This window comes from Gobio gobio (assembly GCF_949357685.1).
Source record: "Gobio gobio genome assembly, chromosome: 9".
NCBI classification, from domain to species: Eukaryota; Metazoa; Chordata; class Actinopteri; order Cypriniformes; family Gobionidae; genus Gobio; species Gobio gobio.
The window spans coordinates 49,077,182-49,100,155 of record NC_137115.1 but is presented as its reverse complement, the minus strand read 5'-3'; the positions used below and the strand labels follow the sequence as shown (position 1 = coordinate 49,100,155).

The 22,974-nt window shown below is 37.8% G+C and overlaps 2 protein-coding genes across 15 annotated transcripts in view; one reads left to right on the top strand and one right to left on the bottom strand.

Moving 5' to 3' along the window:
* The first annotated feature begins 1,640 nt into the window (after window positions 1-1,640).
* cUnh11orf58 (chromosome Un C11orf58 homolog) lies at window positions 1,641-6,065 on the top strand. Its single transcript, XM_079825032.1, has 5 exons — window positions 1,641-1,803; window positions 2,305-2,388; window positions 2,495-2,555; window positions 5,154-5,263; window positions 5,430-6,065. Exons 1-5 carry the CDS (start codon window positions 1,747-1,749, stop codon window positions 5,628-5,630), a joined length of 513 nt encoding a protein of 170 aa, XP_079681158.1. The 5' UTR covers window positions 1,641-1,746; the 3' UTR covers window positions 5,631-6,065.
* Window positions 6,066-7,312: 1,247 nt separating this feature from the next.
* plekha7a (pleckstrin homology domain containing, family A member 7a) overlaps window positions 7,313-22,974 on the bottom strand; it is a 159,947-nt gene continuing 144,285 nt past the window's right edge. For 13 of the 14 annotated variants that reach the window (XM_079825010.1, XM_079825015.1, XM_079825014.1 and 10 more), the window contains 13 exons: window positions 20,489-20,569; window positions 20,246-20,395; window positions 19,994-20,095; window positions 19,556-19,664; window positions 18,340-18,503; window positions 18,068-18,253; window positions 17,712-17,808; window positions 17,524-17,609; window positions 16,334-16,552; window positions 12,463-12,618; window positions 8,043-8,176; window positions 7,824-7,966; window positions 7,313-7,742 (listed from right to left, as the gene is read on the bottom strand). In XM_079825010.1, the coding sequence (XP_079681136.1) occupies window positions 7,720-7,742; window positions 7,824-7,966; window positions 8,043-8,176; window positions 12,463-12,618; window positions 16,334-16,552; window positions 17,524-17,609; window positions 17,712-17,808; window positions 18,068-18,253; window positions 18,340-18,503; window positions 19,556-19,664; window positions 19,994-20,095; window positions 20,246-20,395; window positions 20,489-20,569 (1,650 nt within the window). In that variant the 3' untranslated portion in view covers window positions 7,313-7,719. The remainder of the gene's footprint in view (window positions 7,743-7,823; window positions 7,967-8,042; window positions 8,177-12,462; window positions 12,619-16,333; window positions 16,553-17,523; window positions 17,610-17,711; window positions 17,809-18,067; window positions 18,254-18,339; window positions 18,504-19,555; window positions 19,665-19,993; window positions 20,096-20,245; window positions 20,396-20,488; window positions 20,570-22,974) is intronic. The other variant, XM_079825007.1, reaches the window with a different exon arrangement.

Here is a 22,974-nt window from a genome sequence, read left to right as displayed (position 1 = left end):
GTGTATCAGTGTGTAGGATTTGTGCATTCTGCCTTAAAGTGACAGCAGCTTTGTAAAAAGCTTTGTAACTTTTAAGTATTTAAATTAGTTCAAGGTGGTTGTATGCTAGCATGTCGGATGGAGCATCACTGACTGGCTTAAACCACCATGGCATAGCGTGCATTTATACAACAATGGAACAAAATAAATAAAATAATGCATTGACATAAAAAAGGAAATTTACTTTTGATACTTAAGTACTTTTAAAAGCAAGTACTTCTGTACTTTTACTTAAGTAAAAATGGTTTTACAACTTTCACTTGTAACAGAGTAATTTTGACCAGTAGTACTTTTACTTTCACTCGAGTAATGGAGTTGTGTACTTTGTCCACCTCTGATCATTTACATATATTGTGTCCTCTATGTTGTATATTCAATAAGGTATCTATTACAAGTTATATAGGCCTACAATATTAATGTGTTGATGAACATTTTATGAATATATGTATTCATTTATTATTTAAAGGTACAATATGTAAGATTTTTGGATAAAAAAAAAAACACTTGAACAATGTTATACTATATTTTGTTGACTTTTGTACATATATTATCTCAAATGTTCCTAAGAATGTTTAAATCCAGAGAAATAAGTAATTTTAACCAGGACATGGAACGTGTCTGTGCGTCGACTATCAATGACATCATGTCCGCGTTACCTTCGATTTCCGGTTTTGTTTTATTTTGTAGAAACCATGGAAACACCAAAGACGCTTTAATATATTATGTTTTATTAGACAGGATACTTTCATCGACAGAAAACTAATAATTGTTATATAGCTAAACACCGTTTTCTTGATTTACCGCGAGTACCATGATTTACCATGCCTAATATTGGTAGTGTCTCATAGTAGACGTGACCGCACAGAGTAGCATTATAACATAACTTTCAACACATGCAATATGATAAAACAGCGCTGCGTTACCCCACATACACATGATAGGAAAAGGTGGAAGTGCTAGTCTGCGGCATAATAAAAGCTCTGCGAAATCCAGGCGTCATCAAGCTAAGCCTTTGTTTTGAATAAGCGATCTCTAGTGGCGAAAAATTACATATTGTGACTTTAAGTAGCATAGCTATAAGAACTATGGATGCTTGTTTTTGCCACAGAATTAATTTTAATTCTGACTTTTTATCTTGCAATTCTGACTTTATAACACGCAATTGTGACTTGATATTACGCAATTCTGACTTTATAACTCACAATAGCGAGTTTATATCACGAAATTATGAGAAAAATAGTCCGAATTTTGAGATAAAAAGTACGTCGCAATTACCTTTTTAATTTTTATTTTTTGTGGCGGAAACACACTTCTATACAGAACACAGTGAACACAAACACGTAAAAACAAAGACAAAGGTGGAAAGACATAAACATACGAATCACATTAAAAGACCATTAAAATAATACAGTACAAGTCCTATGATCGTAAACAACACATTGGCTACTTCATCTCATATTTCGAAGACCAACAATTTGGTTTCAACTATGCTTTCTATAATGCATATGGTATATCGGTTGGTTGAAAACAAACAAACAAAACATTAGGTTAAAAATTAGAGACTCGAGTTTGCGTCGTGGAAACTACAACACCCAAGATGCACTGCGCGCAGGTCACGATAGCTGCTAGCTGCTGTGCTAGTTAAACGGTGAAGCAGGCAGGCGCAAGCAATGCTGATCTGACCACTGTTGTTCAAAACCTTTGAAAATGAGTTCTTCAGACGAAAAATGTAAAGGCACAAAACGACCCGCATCTCCAGATGAAGTATGTGGTTTCCATCTTCATGAATGTTTGAATTAACTGCAGCTGATCTGACATTTTGGTGAACCAGCAATGTTAGCAGATTGTTAGCAGTCTGTTGCAACTATTTTTAAATGTTAGTCGTGTGCCAAAGGAGTTACAAATGCATCTTACTTGTGTATTATCTGCCTTTTTGGTACTTTATTCCGCTTTGGCTATAAATAATTTAGCATAACTACTGTACCAGATAATTCAGTTCCAGGTGATATCTGTTAAGCGTTTTCTGCATTCATAGATACACGTTAATTGTATGTCTGTGTGTGTGTGTGTGTGTGTGTATGTATGTATATACATAAATTACATGTATATATGCATATCTTTTATTTATTTTTATATATATATGTATATGTATACACATATATATACATACATACATACTTCATATTATATTATTAGAAATAATTAAGTATATGTGCTTTTCTAAAACACTAATTCAACTGAATCTGTTTTGACCTGTTAATGCAGACAGGATCCACACAGTGGACAACGGCAGATTTAGGGACAGACGAAAGGAAGCAGAAGTTTTTGAGGCTGATGGGAGCAGGAAAGGTATATTTCTTTCCGTTATTAAATCGTCTCAACTGTTTCAGGCATTTATGAAATCATAACATGAACACCACACATACCTGCTACAAATGTTTTCGTGCATTGACAGAAAGAGCACACTGGACGTCTTGTAATTGGGGATCACAAGTCAACGTCCCATTTCCGCAGTGGTGAGTCTCTAGGGTGGAAGTGAAGGGTTGCTGGAAAGTGATCTATTGTGTTGGATGAGACCCTTCAAAATCCCCGGTTGCATGGGGACCGCATCAGATGACATCCTGTACGCCGCATATCCTTTTCCCTACTGTGCAGCTTTAGAGAACATGCTCTGACCTTTAAACAAACCACCGGTAATGTTCTGTCATTTACCGTGCTCATAGGACTATGATACAATGCAGCGTACACTTGTAAAATATTACTACCTTAAAACTACCTTATCAAGTTTAATGATATAAGCTGTGTGAGACAAACCACGAGGGAGACATTTTGTTTTTGAATTTCTATTAGTGCTTTGTATTCGTTTCTATTTGATGCTATATCATCAGCATTAAAGCAAAAAAATACACACACACACACACGCATATGTGGTGTTCTTGCTCAAAAGTAAACGCACCCCTTGCAGAATCTGTGAATATTTTTTAACAAAAAGAGGGATCATACAAAACAAGTTTTTTTATTTAGTTTAATACTGTCCTGAATGAGATATTTTACATTAAAAGGTGTTTACATATAGTCCATAAGATAAAAAAATAGCTGAATTTATCAAAATTACCCCGTTCAAAGGTTTACGTATCCTTGATTCTTAATACTGTGTGTCATTCCCTGGATGATCCACGGCTGTTTTGTGTTGTTCTTGAGTTAAACTGCCTAACGTTCTTCAGAAAAATCCTCCAGTTCCTGCAAATTCTTCAGTTTTTTTGCATCTTTTGCTGGAATTCACTGATGCTCCAGAAGAAAACTTGTTGCATTAAGAGCCTAGGGGTGAAAACGTTTGAACAGGATGAATATTTATTTTGTTTAAAGATAATATTTTTAGTCATTTAGTACTGCCCTTCAGAAGCTACATATGATGCTTACATGTGTTCCGGAAGACTAATATAATTTACTGTGATCTTCAAAGTTTTCACCCCCTGGCTCAATGCAACATGTTTCCTTCTGGAGCATCAGTGAATGTTTGAACCTTTTTTTAATAGTAGTCCCTCAATTGTGTGAAAAGATGGATCTCAAAATCATACAGTCACTGCTGGAGAGGGTTCAAAAGATGCTGGAAAACTGAAGAATGTGCAGGACCTGGAGGAGTTTTCTGAAGAACGTTGGGCAGTTTAACTGCTCAGGACAAACAAGAGAGTCAAGAACAACCATCACAAAACACACACACAGCCGTGGATCATCCAGGGAATGACACACTTTATTAAGAATCAATATGTAAAAAAATTTTTTTGTCTAGTGGATTATATGCAAACATAATTTATGTAAATTATCGTATTCAGGATAACACTAAATAAAAATAACATGCATTTTGTAAGGCTTGGTATTGACACAAATTTCACAATTCGATTAGATTTCGATTCAATATTGATTATTTTGGATATATATATCAGGTACAGTACATGGCACATTTTTTCAAGGAAAACAAATCTCTAAAATAATGGTGTAAACTATGGGAGTCAGATACTAGGCTACATTAGCCTTCTATAATATTGAAGGTTAAAATTGATTTCTATACAAACATTTAAATAAATAAATAATAATAGTTATATGAAATATAAACATTTAACTGGTGGCTGTCATAACTTTCCAGATTTATTCAAACTTGCAATAAATATTGAAGAAAATAAAAAAAAATCATGAATATGTAATATGGTGCATATATTCAGCAAAATGCTTCTCTTTAGAGTTCATTTTTCTTGCTGACTAACGCATTTATGGACACTGGATATGGGTTTTCTGAGGTAAATGTGACGTTACGTGACATTGTTTACAAGCCGTTTTACTGATATCTTTCCGCGGTTGAAACACTGATTTCATGAGACATGACACGGATTTTTGTAAGTTGTACTCTCTCTTTTAACACACTTTCAGATGCTCATTCATGTTTATTTTGCGCTGTAAGTGGTATTAAAGAGAACATCCATTCATTTTCTCTTGAGCTGAGCTGTGCCAGAGCATCTCGCACCAAAACGGTATTTAGGTTTTTGAATTCCATAATAAAATGGACGTAATTTAAAATCTGAGACTGTTTCATATCAATAGTAACAAAGCACAAAGATTATTGCGATACAATTCATTCATCAACTGAAAACAGGATGACTAATCAATTCTTGGGATTTAAGAATTGATATTGGTTCGTAAAAATGAGAATAGATTAAAATCGAGAAATCAATATTTTTTTTTTACCCAGCCCTAGCATTATGTATGATTCCTCTTATTTAGTTAAAAGTATTTACATATTCAGTTTCTGCAAGGGGTGTGTTTTGAGCAATGTATATGTGACACTGAAGACTGGAGTAATGATGCTGAAAATTCAGCTTTGCCACCACAGGAATAAATTACATTTTAATTTACAAAAACAGTTAATTTAAATTGTAATAATATTTCACAGAATTACTGTATTTTTTTAATCAAATAAATGAACCCCTGAGATTAAGAGACTTGCTTTCAAAAACATCAAATAACCTTAATGTTTCCAAACTTGCTCTTATACTGATATTTGAAAATATTGACCTTTTATTGTTTGTAATGTGATGTTGTATTTGATTGTGTGTCTGTAGGGTCCGAGGATCAGAAGATTAACGCAGAGCTTGAACACCAGTACCAGCAGGGTCTGGATGGGAAGATATCCGGGAGGAACCGAAGACACTGCGGCCTGGGCTTTAGTGAGGTCTGAACTCTCTCTTATAAGCTGTGGTGTGAAATAATGTTGATAAATTGAGATTTTCATATTGAAATTCTATTCATATTGCCTATGACTTTGAGGGATGTACAGTATAAGTGATGAACACCTAATGTTTTGTTTTGTTGTGAACTACCGTGCGTCCTCTTCACAGCCCGATCCACCCGCTGAGAGTCCGAGCGCTGCTGTGCCCGAGAAGCCGGACAGTTCAGAAAAGGCCAGTGAACAACCATCAGAACCACACGAGGAAGAGAAAACGCCTTCATCTAACACAGAGCTCAAGCCACAGGAAGAGGAAACGGACTCAGACGACAAGAAAAAAACTTTTAAGATGTCATTTGTAAAAGCCAAATAAATGGCTTTTTGTTGGTTTCATTTGTTTTTGTTTGTTTGTTTGTTTTTTGCAATTTCTTCATCTCCTTAAATGTCGACGTAATTCATTGAGAGTGAGAGCACATTTTTATTTCCTTTAAAATTGGAAGAAAAAAAATGGTGGTTTTCAATTTTAAAATGTAATTACGTTTGTGCCATGATATTTGGACTTGCTTGAACGGTTTCTTCTATACAAATTAAAGAAATGGTTCCTGCAAGAAATGAAATCCTGTCTCAATCTCCTCGGCTCTTAAGATTTCACATAAACACGAGGATGAGCAGAAACTGAGGTTATCAAGAACCTGAGATACATTCATTTGCAGACAAAATGTAAATTGTGTGTATTAAGTCTGTGAATATCAATAAATAGTAAAAGTTGTTCTGTGATTGTGATTATAAACGTAAAACTTCCAATTTTTACACTTATGCTGTAATTATATATATATATATATATATACATACACACACACACACACACACACTATATTGCCAAATGTTTTGGGACACCTGCCTTTACATGCACATGAACTTTAATGACATCCCATTCTTAATCCGTAGGGTTTAATATGGAGTTGGCCCACCCTTTGCAGCTATAACAACTTCAACTCTTCTGGGAAAGCTTTCCACAAGGTTTAGGAGTGTGTTTATGGGTATTTCTGACCATTCTTCTAGAAGCGCATTTGTGAGGTCAGGCACTGATGTTGGACGAGAAGGCCTGGCTCGCAGTCTCCGGTCGAATTCATCCCATCAGGTTGAAGTCAGGACTCTGTGCAGGCCAGTCAAGTTCCTCCACGCCAAACTCACTCATCCATGTCTTTATGGACCTTGCTTTGTGCACTGGTGAGCAGTCATGTTGGAACAGGAAGGGGCCGTCCCCAAACTGTTCCCACAAAGTTGGGAGCATGAAATTGTCCAAAATGTCTTGGTATGCTGATGCATTAAGAGTTCCTTTCACTGAAACTAAGGGGCCAAGCCTCACCCCTGAAGAACAACTCCAAACCATAATCCCCCCTACACCAAACTTTACACTTGGCACAATGCAGTCAGGCAAGTACCATTTTCCTGGCAACCGGCAAACCCAGACTCATCTATTGGATTGGCAGAGAAGCGTGATTGGTCTCCAGAGAACACGTCTCCACTGCTCTAGAGTCCAGTGACGGTGTGCTTTACCCCACTGCATTTTACGGTTTGCATTGCTCTTGGTGATGTAAGGCTTGGATGAGCTGATCGGCCATGGAAACCCATTCCATGAAGCTCACTACGCAATGTTCTTGAGCTAATCTGAAGGCCACACAAAGTTTAGAGGTCTGTAGCTATTGAAATGTGCGCCTCAGCACTTCGACCCTGCTCTGTGATTTTACGTGGCCTACCACTTTGTGGCCGAGTTGCTGTTGTTCCCAATTGCTTGCACAGGTGGCAACCTATCACGGTACCACGCTTGAATTCACCGAGTTCCTGAGAGCGAACCATTCTTTCACAAGCGTCTGCATGCCTAGGTGCTTGATTTTATACACCTGTGCCATGGAAGTGATGGGAACACCTGAATATATATATAAAGGAAATATAACACCTCATGTCTGCAAACAATTATGAAATTAGAGATCATTTAGAAGTTGAATAATGGTGTATCTGGAACCACTGTTTGGGACATGAAAACTAATAAGCTTGCGACTTAAAAAAAATCTTTATTTAGAGCATGAGCTCTATTGTCTGTCAGAGTATGAAAATTATGATTTTTAATGAATCAAATAACAGTTGAGTTTTGCAGAATGAAAACAATGTATCTCACAATTTTAACAGTATTTTTTAAAATACATAACACTGCAAACGATTAAGTACCTTAAGTCACAATTACATAATTTTTTAACAAAAAATAACAGCACGCAAAATGGACCACTTTGATGTTAGAACAGTAAAACAAAGTGAAGCTGGCAAAGCACTCACCAGTAAAATGTATAAAAACATATAAATCGTTCTGAACATCTGAGAACCTGAATGATTGAATGTGAATTATAAATATTTGGTACAAAAAAATTGTTCTTTGGATTCCCAAGAAAGCTTCTCAACACAATTTAGCACTCAGACATGGCTTTGGCTGCAAAACAAAACATTAAAATGTCAGGATGACACTGCACGATAAAATGTTCAATATTCCCAGTGATGCCAGATGTCTCACCTGTGACCTGCTTCCTCTTGATGGAGGCCTCTGTGGCGAGAGCGCGAGGAACGCTCATGATCCTGTCCTGCTGCTGCAGCGCATGTTCCAGCTCAGTGAAATCTACCTGCTCCGCATCCACCGACTGTGGCCTAGACTTCACACTGAAATGTCACAACAGAAGACTCAACATCCAAGCACAGTCCATTTACATGTTTGCGTCTTATTTTCCCTCCGTACCTTGACTTAGACAGTAGGCTTTTTATCTTTGCTACGGTGCGAGAACGAACCTCCATCTCTTCTGGAGTCAGGTCTTCATCTGACTCCACGTCCATGAGGCGCTTTGGGATGGGCACCTTCTGTGGCCTAGACAGCTGAGGTGGGACAGGGGGGCAAGTTTAGCCGCAACCAGTGTTGGGGTAACACATTACAAGTAACCAGTGTTGTGCAAGTTACTTCCAAACTGTAATACATTATAGATTACTTTTTACTGTTATTTAAAAGTAATTATTTTCCTTACAATATTACTGTCTCAGAATTGTAATGCGTTACATTACTCCTGTATCACTTTTGAGTTACTTTCACCAGAATAACTACAGAAGTAGAACTTAACATTCTAAAATGAAGGTTACTACAGAGCATTTTACATCCAGTAGAAGGCGATATGATGTAGCATAATGACTGTGGGCTATCCAGGCTACTAACAATATAGCATATCATTGGCAAAGTGATGGCTCAAGACAATGCAAGAAAGGATCACAAACGAACCAAATCTGTTAAAGCATGGATTAGCCAGGCCTTTTTTTAGTATAACTCCCATTTTATCCGTCTGAAAGAAGAATGTCATATACACTTAGGATGACTTGGGTGAGGAAATCATGAGCTAATTTTAATTTTTGGGTGAACTATCCTTTTAAGCCTCGTTTATACTTTCGTTTGGCTCTGCGGCACGAGCCTCCGCTGACTGCCCGGTGCCCGCGCACCTCGGTCGTTTGAGGTGTTTACTCGACGCGCTTGCCAGCGTTGTGCTATTCTTTGAAACGACAGAGCCTGTAAGCCTTTTTATTTACAAACTTGTACACCACACGCGGCTATTGACTGACCACGAACAGGTAATAACTTACTTGCATTTTTCATTCGTTAAAGGGTTAGTTCGCCCAAAAATGAAAATTCTGTCATTAATTACTCACCCTCATGTCGTTCGACACCCGTAAGACCTCCGTTCATATTCGGAACACAAATGAAGATATTTTTGTTGAAAGCTGATGGCTGAGAAAGGCTTCAGATAGGCCTCCATTGGCATTCAGTACATTTACACTCCCAAGACCCATAAAAGGCACTTAAAACGTCGTTACAAAGTCTACATCTCACCACAGTGGCTCTACAATAATTTTATGATGCGACAACAAAAGTTTTTGTGCGCAAAAAAAAAATGCCTCCACGACGCATGCGCGAGAATATGACGCAGATCCGGCGTTCGGACACATGACCCGGAAGCGATTTGTTTACAAGCAGAGGAAGACGCGCGTGTCTAAGCTGTTGGATTCTACATTGATCATGCTTTAGGTCTCGGCGTAGTTCTCAAAATGGGGCTAAAGTGTGCATTTCATGGATTCCCGAACGCTGGCGCTACGTCATATTCTCGCGCATGCGTCGTGGAGGCACACACGGAAGACAAGAACAAGTTGGATAAAGGTGTTATTTTGATTTTTTTTTGCGCACAAAAACTATTGTCGTCGCATCGTAAAATTATTGTAGAGCCACTGTGGTGAGATGGACTTTGTAACGATGTTTTAAGTGCCTTTTATGGGTCTTGGGAGTGTAAATGTACTGAATGCCAATGGAGGCCTGTCTGAAGCCTTTCTCAGCCATCAGCTTTCAACTAAAATATATTCATTTGTGTTCCGAATATGAACGGAGGTCTTACGGGTGTCGAACGACATGAGGGTGAGTAATTAATGACAGAATTTTCATTTTTGGGTGAACTAACCCTTTAATGTCTCGCGGTCTTGCTGTTTTTTGTTTGTTTTTTCCAGGATTTTTTTAAAATCACAAATAGGGCTTGGGCGTCGCGTTGCATTGCATTCTAGGACGTGGCGGCCATGTTGATGGCCTCGTGAATGTAAACATACAGCAAATCGAACGAGGAGAAGCAGAGTTGGGAGGTGGGCACTTTTTCTTGTGCTCTCCACATCTCTTGCATCCAGCTGACAGCGTCCTTTTGTGAAAGCCGACGACTCTTTGTTACCTCGGATACTTGGTCTGCGTGGTTGCGCCTCCAAGCAGGAAAGCAGTGGAAAGTTAATCCATTTTCGATGCCAAATTAATCAAATTAAGACATGCGACTGAGAGGGAGTACGTCTGTAAACAATGCGCAGTAGTCCGAGTAGCAGTAAAGGAGGCCATCAACATGGCCGCCACGCCAAGTAATGACGTCACGACGCCCAAGCCCTATACATTTTGGGCTAAAATTGTGTTGTAACGCAAGCGTTTCTGAACATGTACAGAGTAAAATATTACTGAAAATTGATTAGTAATGCCTTACACTACAGCTAAACTTAATATGGTACTGTAATGCATTTCTTTTGTAACGCGTACTCCCAACACCGCAAGTAACGTAATCAGATTACTTTTTTCCAAGTAACTAGTGAAGTAACACATTACTTTTCAATTTACAACAGTAAGTTACTTTTTCAAATTAGTGATGCAAGTTTTTTTCCCATTTATTGCCTGACAGCTCTCCTGTCCCCATGTTGAGAGAAATCAGGAGTGCAGATGCGTTGTGTGTGAACATGATGGTTATTGTAGATCTAGACTAAATGTGAGCATGCATTTACTCACCTCATTTGCACAAAAACAGATTCAGTATAGCTCAAAATGAATAAAAACCGTGAAATGCAAACTCTTATGCAATAATGAAACATGTTAAACACAAGTATACTTAATGTATTTAATCTCACTTTATTAACCGCTGTCTTTGCTGCTGACCTTCGATGATCCGATTTAATCATACTAATAAGCAATAATGACTTTGTTTTTCAGTTTCTTTAATTGCTGAAGTAAAAGTGGTGACTTTTTTCTTCTTCAATCCAGAATGGCAGCACAGCTGAAAGGTTTGTTTGAGCTGCGCCCCCTATTGGACAGGTGTGAATTTGCATTTCTTTCAGCCTGAAGCTTATTCTTTTCACTTTTCACGAGTTCACACTTACAAATAATCAGTTCACACTTACTAATAAGTCAGATAGAGTAAAGTTGTATGCGTATTTGGCGTGCTGTCCGAGGAGAGAGCTCCGAGCTCGGTGTTTTGGTCCGAACCCAGAGTACTCGCCACTTATCTCTGGTTAGGAAAGTAACCAGGTGAGTGTGAGGAGACGGGGTGGTGGAGGGGGGCTGAAAACTGTCGAGGAACATTGGTGAGTTGACTGCGTGTATATATTTATATAAGCCTCCCCTCGTGCTGATTGGGTAGACATGTTGATTACTGATTGCGTAGATCATTTGAAAGTGTTCCTCCCGAACTTTGTTAATAAAACATAATTTGGTGAAAGTGCCTTTATATTTGCCAAAATTGAACTTTTTTTTGTTATTAAAAGACACATTATGCAAACCCAGCCCAGGTTAGAAAAAGTAAAGCAAAAGTAATGTAACGTATTACTTTCCATAAAAAGTAACTAAGTAATAATTTGTTCAATTTATATAGCGCTTTTCTGGGTACTCAAAGCGCTTTACATATAGAAGGGGGAATCTCCTCAACCACCACCAATGTGCAGCATCTACCTGGATGATGTGACGGCAGCCATATTGCGCCAAAACGCCCACCACACACCAGCTGATTGGTGGAGAGGAGACAGAGCGTTGAAGCCAATCTGTATAAGGGGATTATTAGGAGGCCATGATGGACAGGGGCCAATGGACAAATTTGGCCAGGATGCCGGGGTTACACCCCTACTCTTTTTCCGAAGGACATCCTGGGATTTTTAATGACCACAGAGAGTCAGGACCGCAGTTTAACATTTGAAGGATGGTGCTTGTTACAGTATAGTGTCCCCATCGCTATACTGGGGCGTTAGGACCCACACTGACCACAGGGTGAGCGCCCCCTGCTGGCCTCACTAACACCTCTTCCAACAGCTACCTAGTTATCCCAGAAGGTTTCCCTGACTCAGCCCTGCTAAGTAAGGCAATTAGTGACTTTTTTTAGGGTGTAACGCAATATTGCATTCCTTTTAAAAGTAACTTTCCCCAACACTGGCTGTAACAAGAGGAATCAAGTTCATCTCAAATCAAGATCTCAACTATTGCTCGTTTCCACTCAGCGGTACAGTTCAGTAGAGTACAGTACGGTACACAATTGTTTCCGTTTCCATTGTCAGAAGTAATGAATGGTACCCTAATCCCGAGCCGCACCGTACCACTTTTTTGGCACCTTTTCGTTGGGGTACCTAGCACAGTAATAAAGGGTGGAGCTAGACTCAGAACGTTGATTGGTTGACAGAGAATGGTCATTGCGCATGCTTTTTTGGCTGAAAAAACGAGCGTAACGAGTGTAAACGAGCCACTAGAAATCTGCACCTTAAAGGGATAGTTCACCCAAAAATGAAAATTCTATCATTTACTCAGATTTTGGTTTTAAAAATGCGTCAACAAAATTTGACTGTACCTCTCGGGTAAGATCGTACTCAAAGTCCACAGACTCCAGCTCCTCTTCGCTCATTGGCCGGGCCTCAACCGTCAGCCATTCATCTGATGCCGGCCGCTGTGATTTGGCGAGTGAAGTCTGTTTTGGTCGCTGCAAATCAATGACTTTTTCCCATCCCTACTAGGGCGAAGACAACAATATACAATATTTAGGCAACACACACTACACAATTCTTCTGGAAATGAGCCTTGATCCTGGATTTAAAGCCTAACGGGTCAGACACACAATATCTTTGCCATATCACAAGGGAGACCTCAATTGTGAAATGTTAAATGGCTGGCAGATGGTCCAAACAAGCTGTCTGCCATGTCTTTAGTTCAAATGAGAGTAACTAAAAGTCTGTCTGGCAGCCATTTTTTTGATTTTGTAGTTTCTCCTGCACTTAAATATAAGCCTGAAGAGACAGGAAAATAAGAGGGGAAAAACAGTTATTACAGGCATTAGACAATTGTGTCACTGTTACAAATCAAACCCATCACCAAATTACAACATGCGGTAGACGTTTGTAGTTGAACACATCTAGCCATGCATAATGGCTTACAATCAACATGAACAATTAAACAATCATGCAAAACACATCCATTCATTCTTACTTTGTTAACATCTACATCTACAACTCAGCTGTCAGTTAACTGCAATGAAAAACAAGGTATTTAGACAACTTCTCATTTTATTTGTGCCTTTAGTGCAAACCTCAAAAATTCAGATGTTGGTGGATTGATGTACATTATATATTCTATCACAGTTTTTTTGTATTCATAATGGTTCCTTTTGCTTTCTGACAAACAGGTTAACAGTGATGAAGGTGCTAAAGTCCCCATGAAATGCCAAGATGAGTGCAGTTTTCTGTCCTGTAGATTGTACATTTGGGCTGAAAGTCACATTTAAGAGAACATATATAGATGGGCTTAAAGCTAACAGACAAACTGCGATTTTGATTTCATGGAGTCTTCAAAGAAGAAAATTCTGCCAAATATCTAGAGATACAGAGGCATATAGGGGATTTTAATGGGAATCTAGGGTTAGTAACTTAAAGGTTAGGGTTAGTACGTCTCTCATTAAAGGGATAGTTCAACCAAAAATGAAAATTCAGTCATCCCTTACTCAGCCTCAAGTTGTTCCAAACCTGTATGAATTTCTTTCTTCTGCTGAACACAAAAGATGATATTGTGAACAATATGGGTAACCAAACAGTTGATGGGCCCCATTGACTTCCATAGTATGGGGAAGAATACTATGGAAGTCAGTGGGGTCCATCAACTGTTTGGTTACAAACATTCTTCAAAATATCATCTTTTGTGTTCAGCAGAAGAAAGAGATTCATACAGGTTTGGAACAACTCGAGGCTGAGTAAAGGATGACTGAACTTTCATTTTTGGGTGAACTATCCCTTAAACAGCTGTTAGTGAAACAACATCAAACATTATGATTTATAGAGAAATGAGTGAACTTTGTCAATTTTCATTGAGTGAGCCAAACTGAAATTGGTGTTAGTACTGTAGATTGAAATTATATTTTCCTGAAGTTAACTCAAACTAAACTGTGAGTAATTTAATGTATGTATAAGTGCTGTAGTATGAAAACCATTGGCCATTTATAGCTATGTTTTCATCCAAAGTAGGGAATTTAACTTGTGCGCAAAATGGAAATATTGCATTAAAAATTTGCGAATAAAGCAGTGTTTCCATCCAATGAGTCGAAGAGAACAAAATCGTCACTTCCTGATAAACTGCCGTTAATAATCTCTAAGAAAAGTAGAAGTCATTGTATATAATAATTTTTCGTATAAATGTGTTATCTTGCGCTCAGAGGCAGACGCCTGCTGTTCAGGAACGACATGTGGCTGATATCAGTTATAACTGATAAAAATGTGACTAAATAACGTCTGAATGGTGTCAATTGTCCCATGAAACAAAAGGGCAGTGGGTGGCACGACTCACGAAAATATGTGAGCCAAATATTGCATTGGTTTTCTTTTCAATTGAATTAAGTGCTTGATTGGAAATGTATTTCCCAAATGCGATTAAATGCAAAAATGCAATTGAAGTAATCAGACATAGTTTAAAGCAAGAGAGCAACACAAATACCTTTGAATGCAGCATGATTTTAAAAAGACGAAGGTGATTTTGAGCAAAGAAAACCCAAATATCAGTCACCAGGAGCTGATTACTCTGATTCCAGTCAATTGAAAGGTGGTTAAAGGGGAAGTTCCCCCCAAAATTTAAATTCTGTCATCATTTACTCACCCTCGAGTTGTTCCAAACCAGTTGAGTTTCTTTCTTCTGTTGAACACAAAGATATTAGACTATTGGTAATCAAACAGTTAGCAATTGACTTCCATAGTAGGAAAAAAATACTATGGAAGTCAATGGCTAGCATCCGTCAACCGCCTGGTTTCCAACATTCTTCAAAATATCTTCTTTTGTGTTCAACAGAAGAAAGAAACTCATACAGGTTTTCAACAACATGAGGGCGAGTAAATTACAGAATTTTCATTATTGGGTGAACTATCCCTTTAAGTGCCAAACACATTTTTGACCCACTTATGCTTGCTAATCAAGACACAATAGTCCTACTCAAATGGTTGCTATTTCCTACCATTAGCAATTAGCAAACAAAGCAGTTGACTAAATGAGTGCAAGCTCTCATGGCCAATCAGAAATGTTTTACCACACTATATGGGCAATAGAGTTCAACAGTCGATTCCAGAAGTAAAAATCCCATTTTCTCCATAGGGGAATTGATTTTTAACAATAACTAATAAAACATTGAAGACAGAACTACTGTGATCTACAAGGTTGTTAATCGATTGGATATGCTTTTGTTGAAGCCATCAGCCCAGGTTATTTCACTGTATTTTTTAATGAATTGTGTTTAACAGCGGAATTCATATATTGCACGAAATGTAAAATATGTTGTTTCTATATATGCAATCAGCATCTTTAAATCAATAGTTTTATATATATCCATAACTTTTAATTCACAATGCTTCATGGGATTGTAGTTCTTTCCCTTATTAAAGCCTTATTAAAGTATCTTTGTCTTTTTGTCTATTCACTTCGTAACTGCTTGGTTTGGTCCATGGCTTAGAACTCTTTATATGCTGATGTTTTAAAAATCCCTACGGCAAAAAATGAATGGGAAAAATACTTCCGGAACCAATGCCACATAAAAAGTGGGCAGGCACTGTTTGCACTCTAGTTAAATTTGAAATCCTTCTCAGAGTGTTTCAGCTGAAGCTGGATCTTCTGACACTGATGTTCAGGTTAGAACGAAGAGGCACTTCACTGATTTATTCTTCTATAGGAGATCATTGCACACAGAAATACCTTCATACCCAGGTAATTACCAACAATAATTAATTTGTTGTTAATATGAGGCAGCCGGGTCAGTAATTCCCACCGTTATTATGTCAATACAAAATATAGCTTTACAAATTATTTCAGAAAATATATTTCGATTATTTAATAAATAATTTAGTGAATTAACATATGAGAAAACAGGCATAAAAATGTTCTAAAATCCATTGTGAGAGATCAGAAAGGCAGTCAGGGAAAGTTTTATCCTTTTCTCTTCACGTTCGAATATTCACAAGTCTGTGCAGGAGAAGCCAGGAGTCCATTGCAGGACTGTAATCACTCCATGTGTCTGTCCACATCCCTAAACACACCCACAGCACGGCCCCGTCCCACCCACGGCCTGTTAATGTAAAGCTGTGCTTTGTTCATGGGGTAAAACAACGTGTGTTAGCATGTTAGCTTCGTGTTTTGTGGCCTTATGGGGGAGGGCCATAGCGAGGGTCCCTGTGTTTATTGGGTAGGGAGTAACGTACGGATCCTGGGTCGGAGTTGACAGGTCGAGTGGAGGCGCGGGAGCCGACGGGCTGTCGCTCACCCTGGCTCAAGTTACGTTTGCGCTCACGCACTAAAGCTCTCTGGTGCCTTTTCATTCTCTCCAGCTGCTCCTCCACACTCATCCTCCCTCTCTGCGGCAGGTGATCCGGCTGAGACTCTCCAGAGCACAGCCGCTCCAAGGCACTCTTTGGTCTCTCCTACATAAGACAGGGGAAAAAAAGAGTGAACGTATTCTGATGCCTGAAGAATTCTAGCTCTGGCCTTTTCAAATATTTTTTAAAAAGTTCCACAGTGCACATATAGCATAGAAACAGCAAATAGGATCTATATACTTTGAGATTTGTAATATGTTTTAAGTAAAGATAAAATAAAAATTACATAATTTATATATAAAATTATATATATATAAATGAATATATTAATTGATTTATTTAATATATAAATTAATATTAACATTAAATAATATTTTATACACTTACATAATGTATTATATATATATATAAGTACTGTCAAATCGATTAATCGCGATTAGCATGTATATATTGTATATATATTTATACAACTTGTATATAAATATTTTTTTAAAAATTAAGTAACATATATGCATGTGTGTATTTATATATACATAATCATTATACCAAGTACACACATATATTATGTAAACACAAACTTTTATTTTGAAAGCGATTAATTGCGATTAATCAATTTGACGGCAAAACATATGTTTAATAAAAACATTGTTTTTATAATATTTTTATATTGTAATAATTTCTCAGTCACTCTCCAAATTCATGTAGAAACAATTGAAGACAGTATATTTTAAATATTTGTTGTAATTGCATATTTTTATGAATCAAGGCCAGTATCACAGATACTAATACTGGTATTGATGGTACTGACTTTTGCACATTAATGATAGACATTCAACATTACAGTATAATTGAAAGCTATATCAATTTCAACATTTATTAGGCTTTAAAAAACAACTTTTAATTTAAGTGAACCTAAAACAATCTTCACATAAACCCATTATAATAAATGTCATATTTATCTGTGGCCTTCCTGTCTAACCTGGGCATTTGGCATAATTCTGTGTGTTATTGTTTGTTCAACCGCGAAAGAGAACTCGATTATATATATATAGGTTTTACAGAAATCTGTTGCTCACCATAGTGGATATCACTGAATCTCCTCTCCTCTGTGAGCAGAAGGCCACACCATACTGGTTTATTCTGGACGAGGAGCCTGACAGACCTAAGTGAGTACACTGGCATTACAATTGCTTAAATGGCGTTTTATCCCTATAAACACAATGTAAGATAACCTGTATGATCTAAAGCTATAATAATATTTTACCTCTTCTTTGGAGAGTCAGGTAGCCTGGGTCCACCTGGTCTGTTCCTTGTCCACTTCCAGGAAGCTCTGGTTCACTCAGGTAGGACCGCAGTTCCACCTATAGCCCAAACATTTATTTTCATCCTAAATGGCGAGCAATCAATCACAATACAAAGACTAAAGTGTTATGGTCACATGGATGTTAGGTGTATAATTGAGATTCGAAGGACATTCAACTATTCAATAAATATCTAGTCCAGTCATGAAACTCTAGAGGGCGCAGGCTGACAGGTCCTTTACATGCAATCTACACGATAACACTGATGACGATAAACTTTACAAAAACAATGAGCTTCACACGAGTGAGTTCAAATTACCCTGTAATCTCCGTTAGTGTAGCTGCTTTCTCGGTCACGTTTCCTCTCATCAGACTGTCTCTTGAGGCCACGCACTGAAGTGTGTCGGATGACCGATGTTTCTCTAGGTAGGGGCGGGACAACAGGGGGTGTGTCCTCATCATAGTGGAGAGGTAAAGGTGGTCTGGGTGGAGCATCATCCTCTTCCTGAAAACCAATATTCTGCACTTTAGCAAGGGCCATTTGTCTAAAGTAAAGTTTTCAGGAACAGTACCAGTAACAGTCTCACAAACCCATTTTGGCACAGGATGAGGATGCTGAAGAACTTCATTGTCCAGGGGCAGTGATAACGGACTGGAGGTAAGACTGCGTTGGGGTGACCGCACCTCAAATCCAGATGGGGTAATGCACCGAGAAGGCACTGTTGACTCTATCACTGAAGGCACAAGTTTTCTCTCTGGACACGAAAACACATACGCACACAAGCAAGAGTTAAAAAGAAGTTCTGTAGTAGGGGAGCGCGGGGCACAACCTAACGCAAGGTTAGTTGTAACGCGCATGTTTTAACCCTTTCCACACATGCCAGAATGACGAAACTTTGTGTATTTACTAGTTGCCATATCAACATTATTTCGAGAAAAAAATAACGCCAAAATTAAAAAATCTCTGGAAGATATTACTGAACATGTATTTAACCAGAGCAAAAGTCAATTTCTTACTTAAGTTTATTTTTCATCTCTGTTTTTTTGTGTTTATTTAAAATAAGACAAATCCGATATTATTTTAATCTTATATCTGTTATTTAACAGTTGAGATCGTTCTTTAATGCTGATCTAACAAGCAGAAGACAGGAGCCGCGATTTAAATCCCAGTTGCGCAGATGGGGTGCGTTGTAACACTGTGTTACAATGAGCCCCTATTAGAAATATGCCATTATATTCTATACTTTTATGAATTCTTTTGAGAAACCATGAGAAAAGGGTGAATAATGACTGAGAGTCAATGTTCAGAAATTATTAATTATTATTATGTTTTGAACTATTCTGTATAGCTGTATTTAGCGATGTGTTTGTTGTCAAACTCAAAAATGAGTATATTTTAATGATTAAAAAATGCCATTATTTTATTTTAAAAAGTTAATAATTGTATTTTGTTGACAAAATATTTTAGTTTGTCTTGGATATTTTTTTGATGACATCAGGTAACATTTTAAGCTGTCATTTGGTCATGTTACATTGTGCCCCATCACATGTTACAATGTACCCCACTCCTACGGGGCATGTTGTCACATTTCACTTCCATTCTTTCGGGGTAAATAAAGAAAAAAGTATACACTGTATTAATGAAACAAAACCACATAATTGTACTAGAAGTGTGCAATTAATGTGGGAAAAAATAAATACTCTGAACCCTAAGTGGATTTACACAAACTGAGAAAGTCAAAAAGCGTTAGGTTGTGCCCTGCTCTCCCCTATGTTTATTAACCCTGTCTAACTGGTCCATTCTTACCTGGGTTCTTCACGGAGTCTATGGTGATTTTGAAGGTTTCTTTGGTGGAGCTGAGTCCAGTCATCACATCCTCTATCCTCCAGAGCTCCCTCCTCAACTGATTTTTCTCCTGAGAATACATACAAACACACACACACACACACACATGCACACACATTCAATCTTATTTCTTCATATCTTATTTCCATTCTAGCCAGGGTTATCATTGTTAAATAAAACCATAAAATAGTAAAAAAAATACAATAGTATATCAGTGATACTTAAATAACACTGATTCTATGAACACTGAAGGTGATTGCATATGTTAGCAAATGTGTCTTTTTATATTAAATATTCTATTCTATATATATATTACAGCTAATCAAATATTTTAGAGAACATCATGATAGCAAAATATGTCAGGAAAATAAAAAAGGATTAAGAAATGGAGAAAAATACCTGAGGTGATGTGCAGAGATTCATCTGGGTCTGCAGGACGTCCCTCAGCTGTTCGACTGACTGCTCCAGTCTGCTGTAGTCGTCCCACGCTCTCTCCATCTCCTGAGCAATACAAAAATATCAGAAATTAAAGCTTTTTCTACATCTAACTAACAAATCTTCATGTCCTGTAATCACTAATGTATTCATTTCTGGTAGATATGGATCAATGGCGAGTGGAAGCACTGTATATATAAATTATTTTAAACTTACCGTTGACACTCTAGAAATGTCTGCTCGAATATGCACCAGGTCCTCTTGAAGGAGTCGCTGCTGGTAGGCGATCTTCTCAGCGTGAGCTGGCTGATCCTTGTACTGCTCCATCTGCTGGTGAGACACATCCAGAACGGACTCAAGCTTGTCCTAGAAAGAAAAGAGCAAGTATATTAATGCTGACATATCTATAATAACAAGACCAAAGTAAACGTGTACTTTTCTTTAGAAAATTCGCCTCACCTTATCATCCTTAAGACCACTGATTCTGAACTCAAGCTCTTGCAGTATTTTGTCTTGTTCACACAGTCGACTCAGTGTCACCTGCAGTAGGAAACAGAGCTTTATTGACCAGTTCACACCAGGAAAAATAGCTAAATAATGCTAAACAATGCTCTTTTTTGTGCATAGCAACACAGGCGGTAGATAATTAACTCTTTCCCCGCCATTGACGGTAAGTATTTTTTACAAAGTCTACACGATTTTTAGGGTGTGGGGTAGGGTTGGGGGTTAGTTTCAGTTGTAGCACTAGCTACTTTATTTTATACTTTATTTTAATGGCGCTGAGAATGTCTCAGTGCTGTCTAATACATTATTAGATAGAATTATTATACAAAGAAAGTAGACAGTATATGAAAAAGTATTAGCGTTGCCGTGTGGTTGATGCCCAATGTCACTAGCTGAGCAGATATACATAACCATGTTTCACTTGGTCCCATCAAAGTTGCGTTGGATTTTCTCCTTAGCGTAAAGGTTGAGAGGTCCATTTATCACTGTTTCCCATGTTCGTAGAGTTAGTTTGTGGAGTAAATTATCACCCAATCTCAAATCTTTCATACATGGCTAAACTCTTGGAGGGTGTGGTTGCGGCCCAATTGAACAAACATTTAATTGATAATAATTTATTTGAGCCCCATCAATCTGGGTTTCGGAAATTGCACAGCACTGAGACTGCGTTGGTTAAATGCCACTAATGCCTTGCTAACAGCTTCCGACTCCGGTTCCCTGTCACTTCTCATTCTCTTGGATCTTAGTTCAGCCTTTGATACTATTGATCATACGCTGTTACTTAATCGTCTTGAAAATATATATTTGGTTTTTCAGAGACAGTTCATGGCTGGTTTAGGTCTTATTTTACTGACCGCAGTCAATTTGTTTTTATGGGTGGCCATAGGTCCAAGGTTGGTGCTGTTCATACTGGTGTCCCACAGGGGTCAGTATTGGGTACTTTTTAGTATGTATATTTAGCCACTTGGTCAATTACTAAGATCTCTCAACCTTAACTATCACTTTTATGCCGATGATATGTAGATTTACATCCATTCAAGACCAAGTCAACATGTGGACATTGTGCATCTTTCGAACTGTATCACTGAGATCAAGATTTGGATGTCTAATAATTTTCTTTCTTTAGCTCTAAAATGGAAGTTATGCTCCTCAGCTCTCCTCATCAACTGCGAAATGCTGGTTCTCTTACTCTTGGAGTTTCAAAGAAAATTAAAAAATCTTGGTGTCATATTTGATGCCACGCTATCATTTGAGCCTTTTGTGCAGAATACTGTTGAGACATCCTTTTTTCATCTCAGAAATATAGCACGTTTACGTCCTATGTTGTCTTCTCAGTTGCTGAGAGGTTGATAAACTCTTTCGTCTTTTCACGTGTTGACTACTGTAATGGTCTTCTAGCTGGAGTATCTAAATCCTCAATTGACAAACTTCAATATTTACAAAATTCTGCTAGAGTTTTGTCTGGGGTCAGGGTTAGGGATCATATTACCCCTGTCTTGGCTCCCTGTCAGGTACCGTATTGATTTTAAAATCCTTATGTTAGCAATGGGCTTTGCATAATCTGGCTCCTCAGTACTTGACTGATCTATTAACGCCTTACACACCATGTCGTAATCTGCGTTCCACTCAGAGTGGTCTATTGGTTGTTCCCAAGACATGGCTTCGTTCTAGGGGTGATAGAGCATTTTCTTCCTATGCTCCTAAACTTTGGAATTCTCTCCCGGCTGACATCAGGGAAGCAAATACATTAGTGACTTTTAAATCTCTTCTCAAAACATTGCTTTTACTTGATTATTCATTTTACTTGTTGTATTTAGTGTGTTGTTTTTTCTTTGTTATGTAAACTTGTAAAGCGCTTTGAGAAAGCAACTTTTAAAGGCGCTATATAAAATAAATGTATTATTATTATTATTATTAATAAATATATAGGCTGTAATCTGTGTGTATACACAGCTATTTAAAAAATGCAGCGTGTTGGTGTTTTGCATGTGTTCGGCCAATCTTACATCACTGGTATTGTCTGGGTTAGACCTTACTCTGAAGTAGGAGATAAATTAGTTTCCCCAAAAGGAGTTCCTATGGAAGGAGGAACTATGAAAAGGTTCCTCCAGTGCGAAAGGCCTTATTGTTACCCAATCAAATGTCAAACCCACAAAGAGGAACAGGACTGTGAAGCTTTGAGGTGTTGATGGACACAATCTACTTGGTCTACTTACTATGTTTTGATCATCGTTCTGAATCCGATTAATTTTTATGAAACTTACACACATTCAATTGTTGATTAAAAAAAGAATGCATTAAGCCAGGATTGTATGTTCAGATATTCATACATCAAAATATTCTGGGTGTAATGAAAGTTTTGCGTAAATGATCAAAATTGCTGGCACCGACTAGCAACTTTATAAAAAATAAATAAAATAAAAAAAACATTGGTGGGGAAA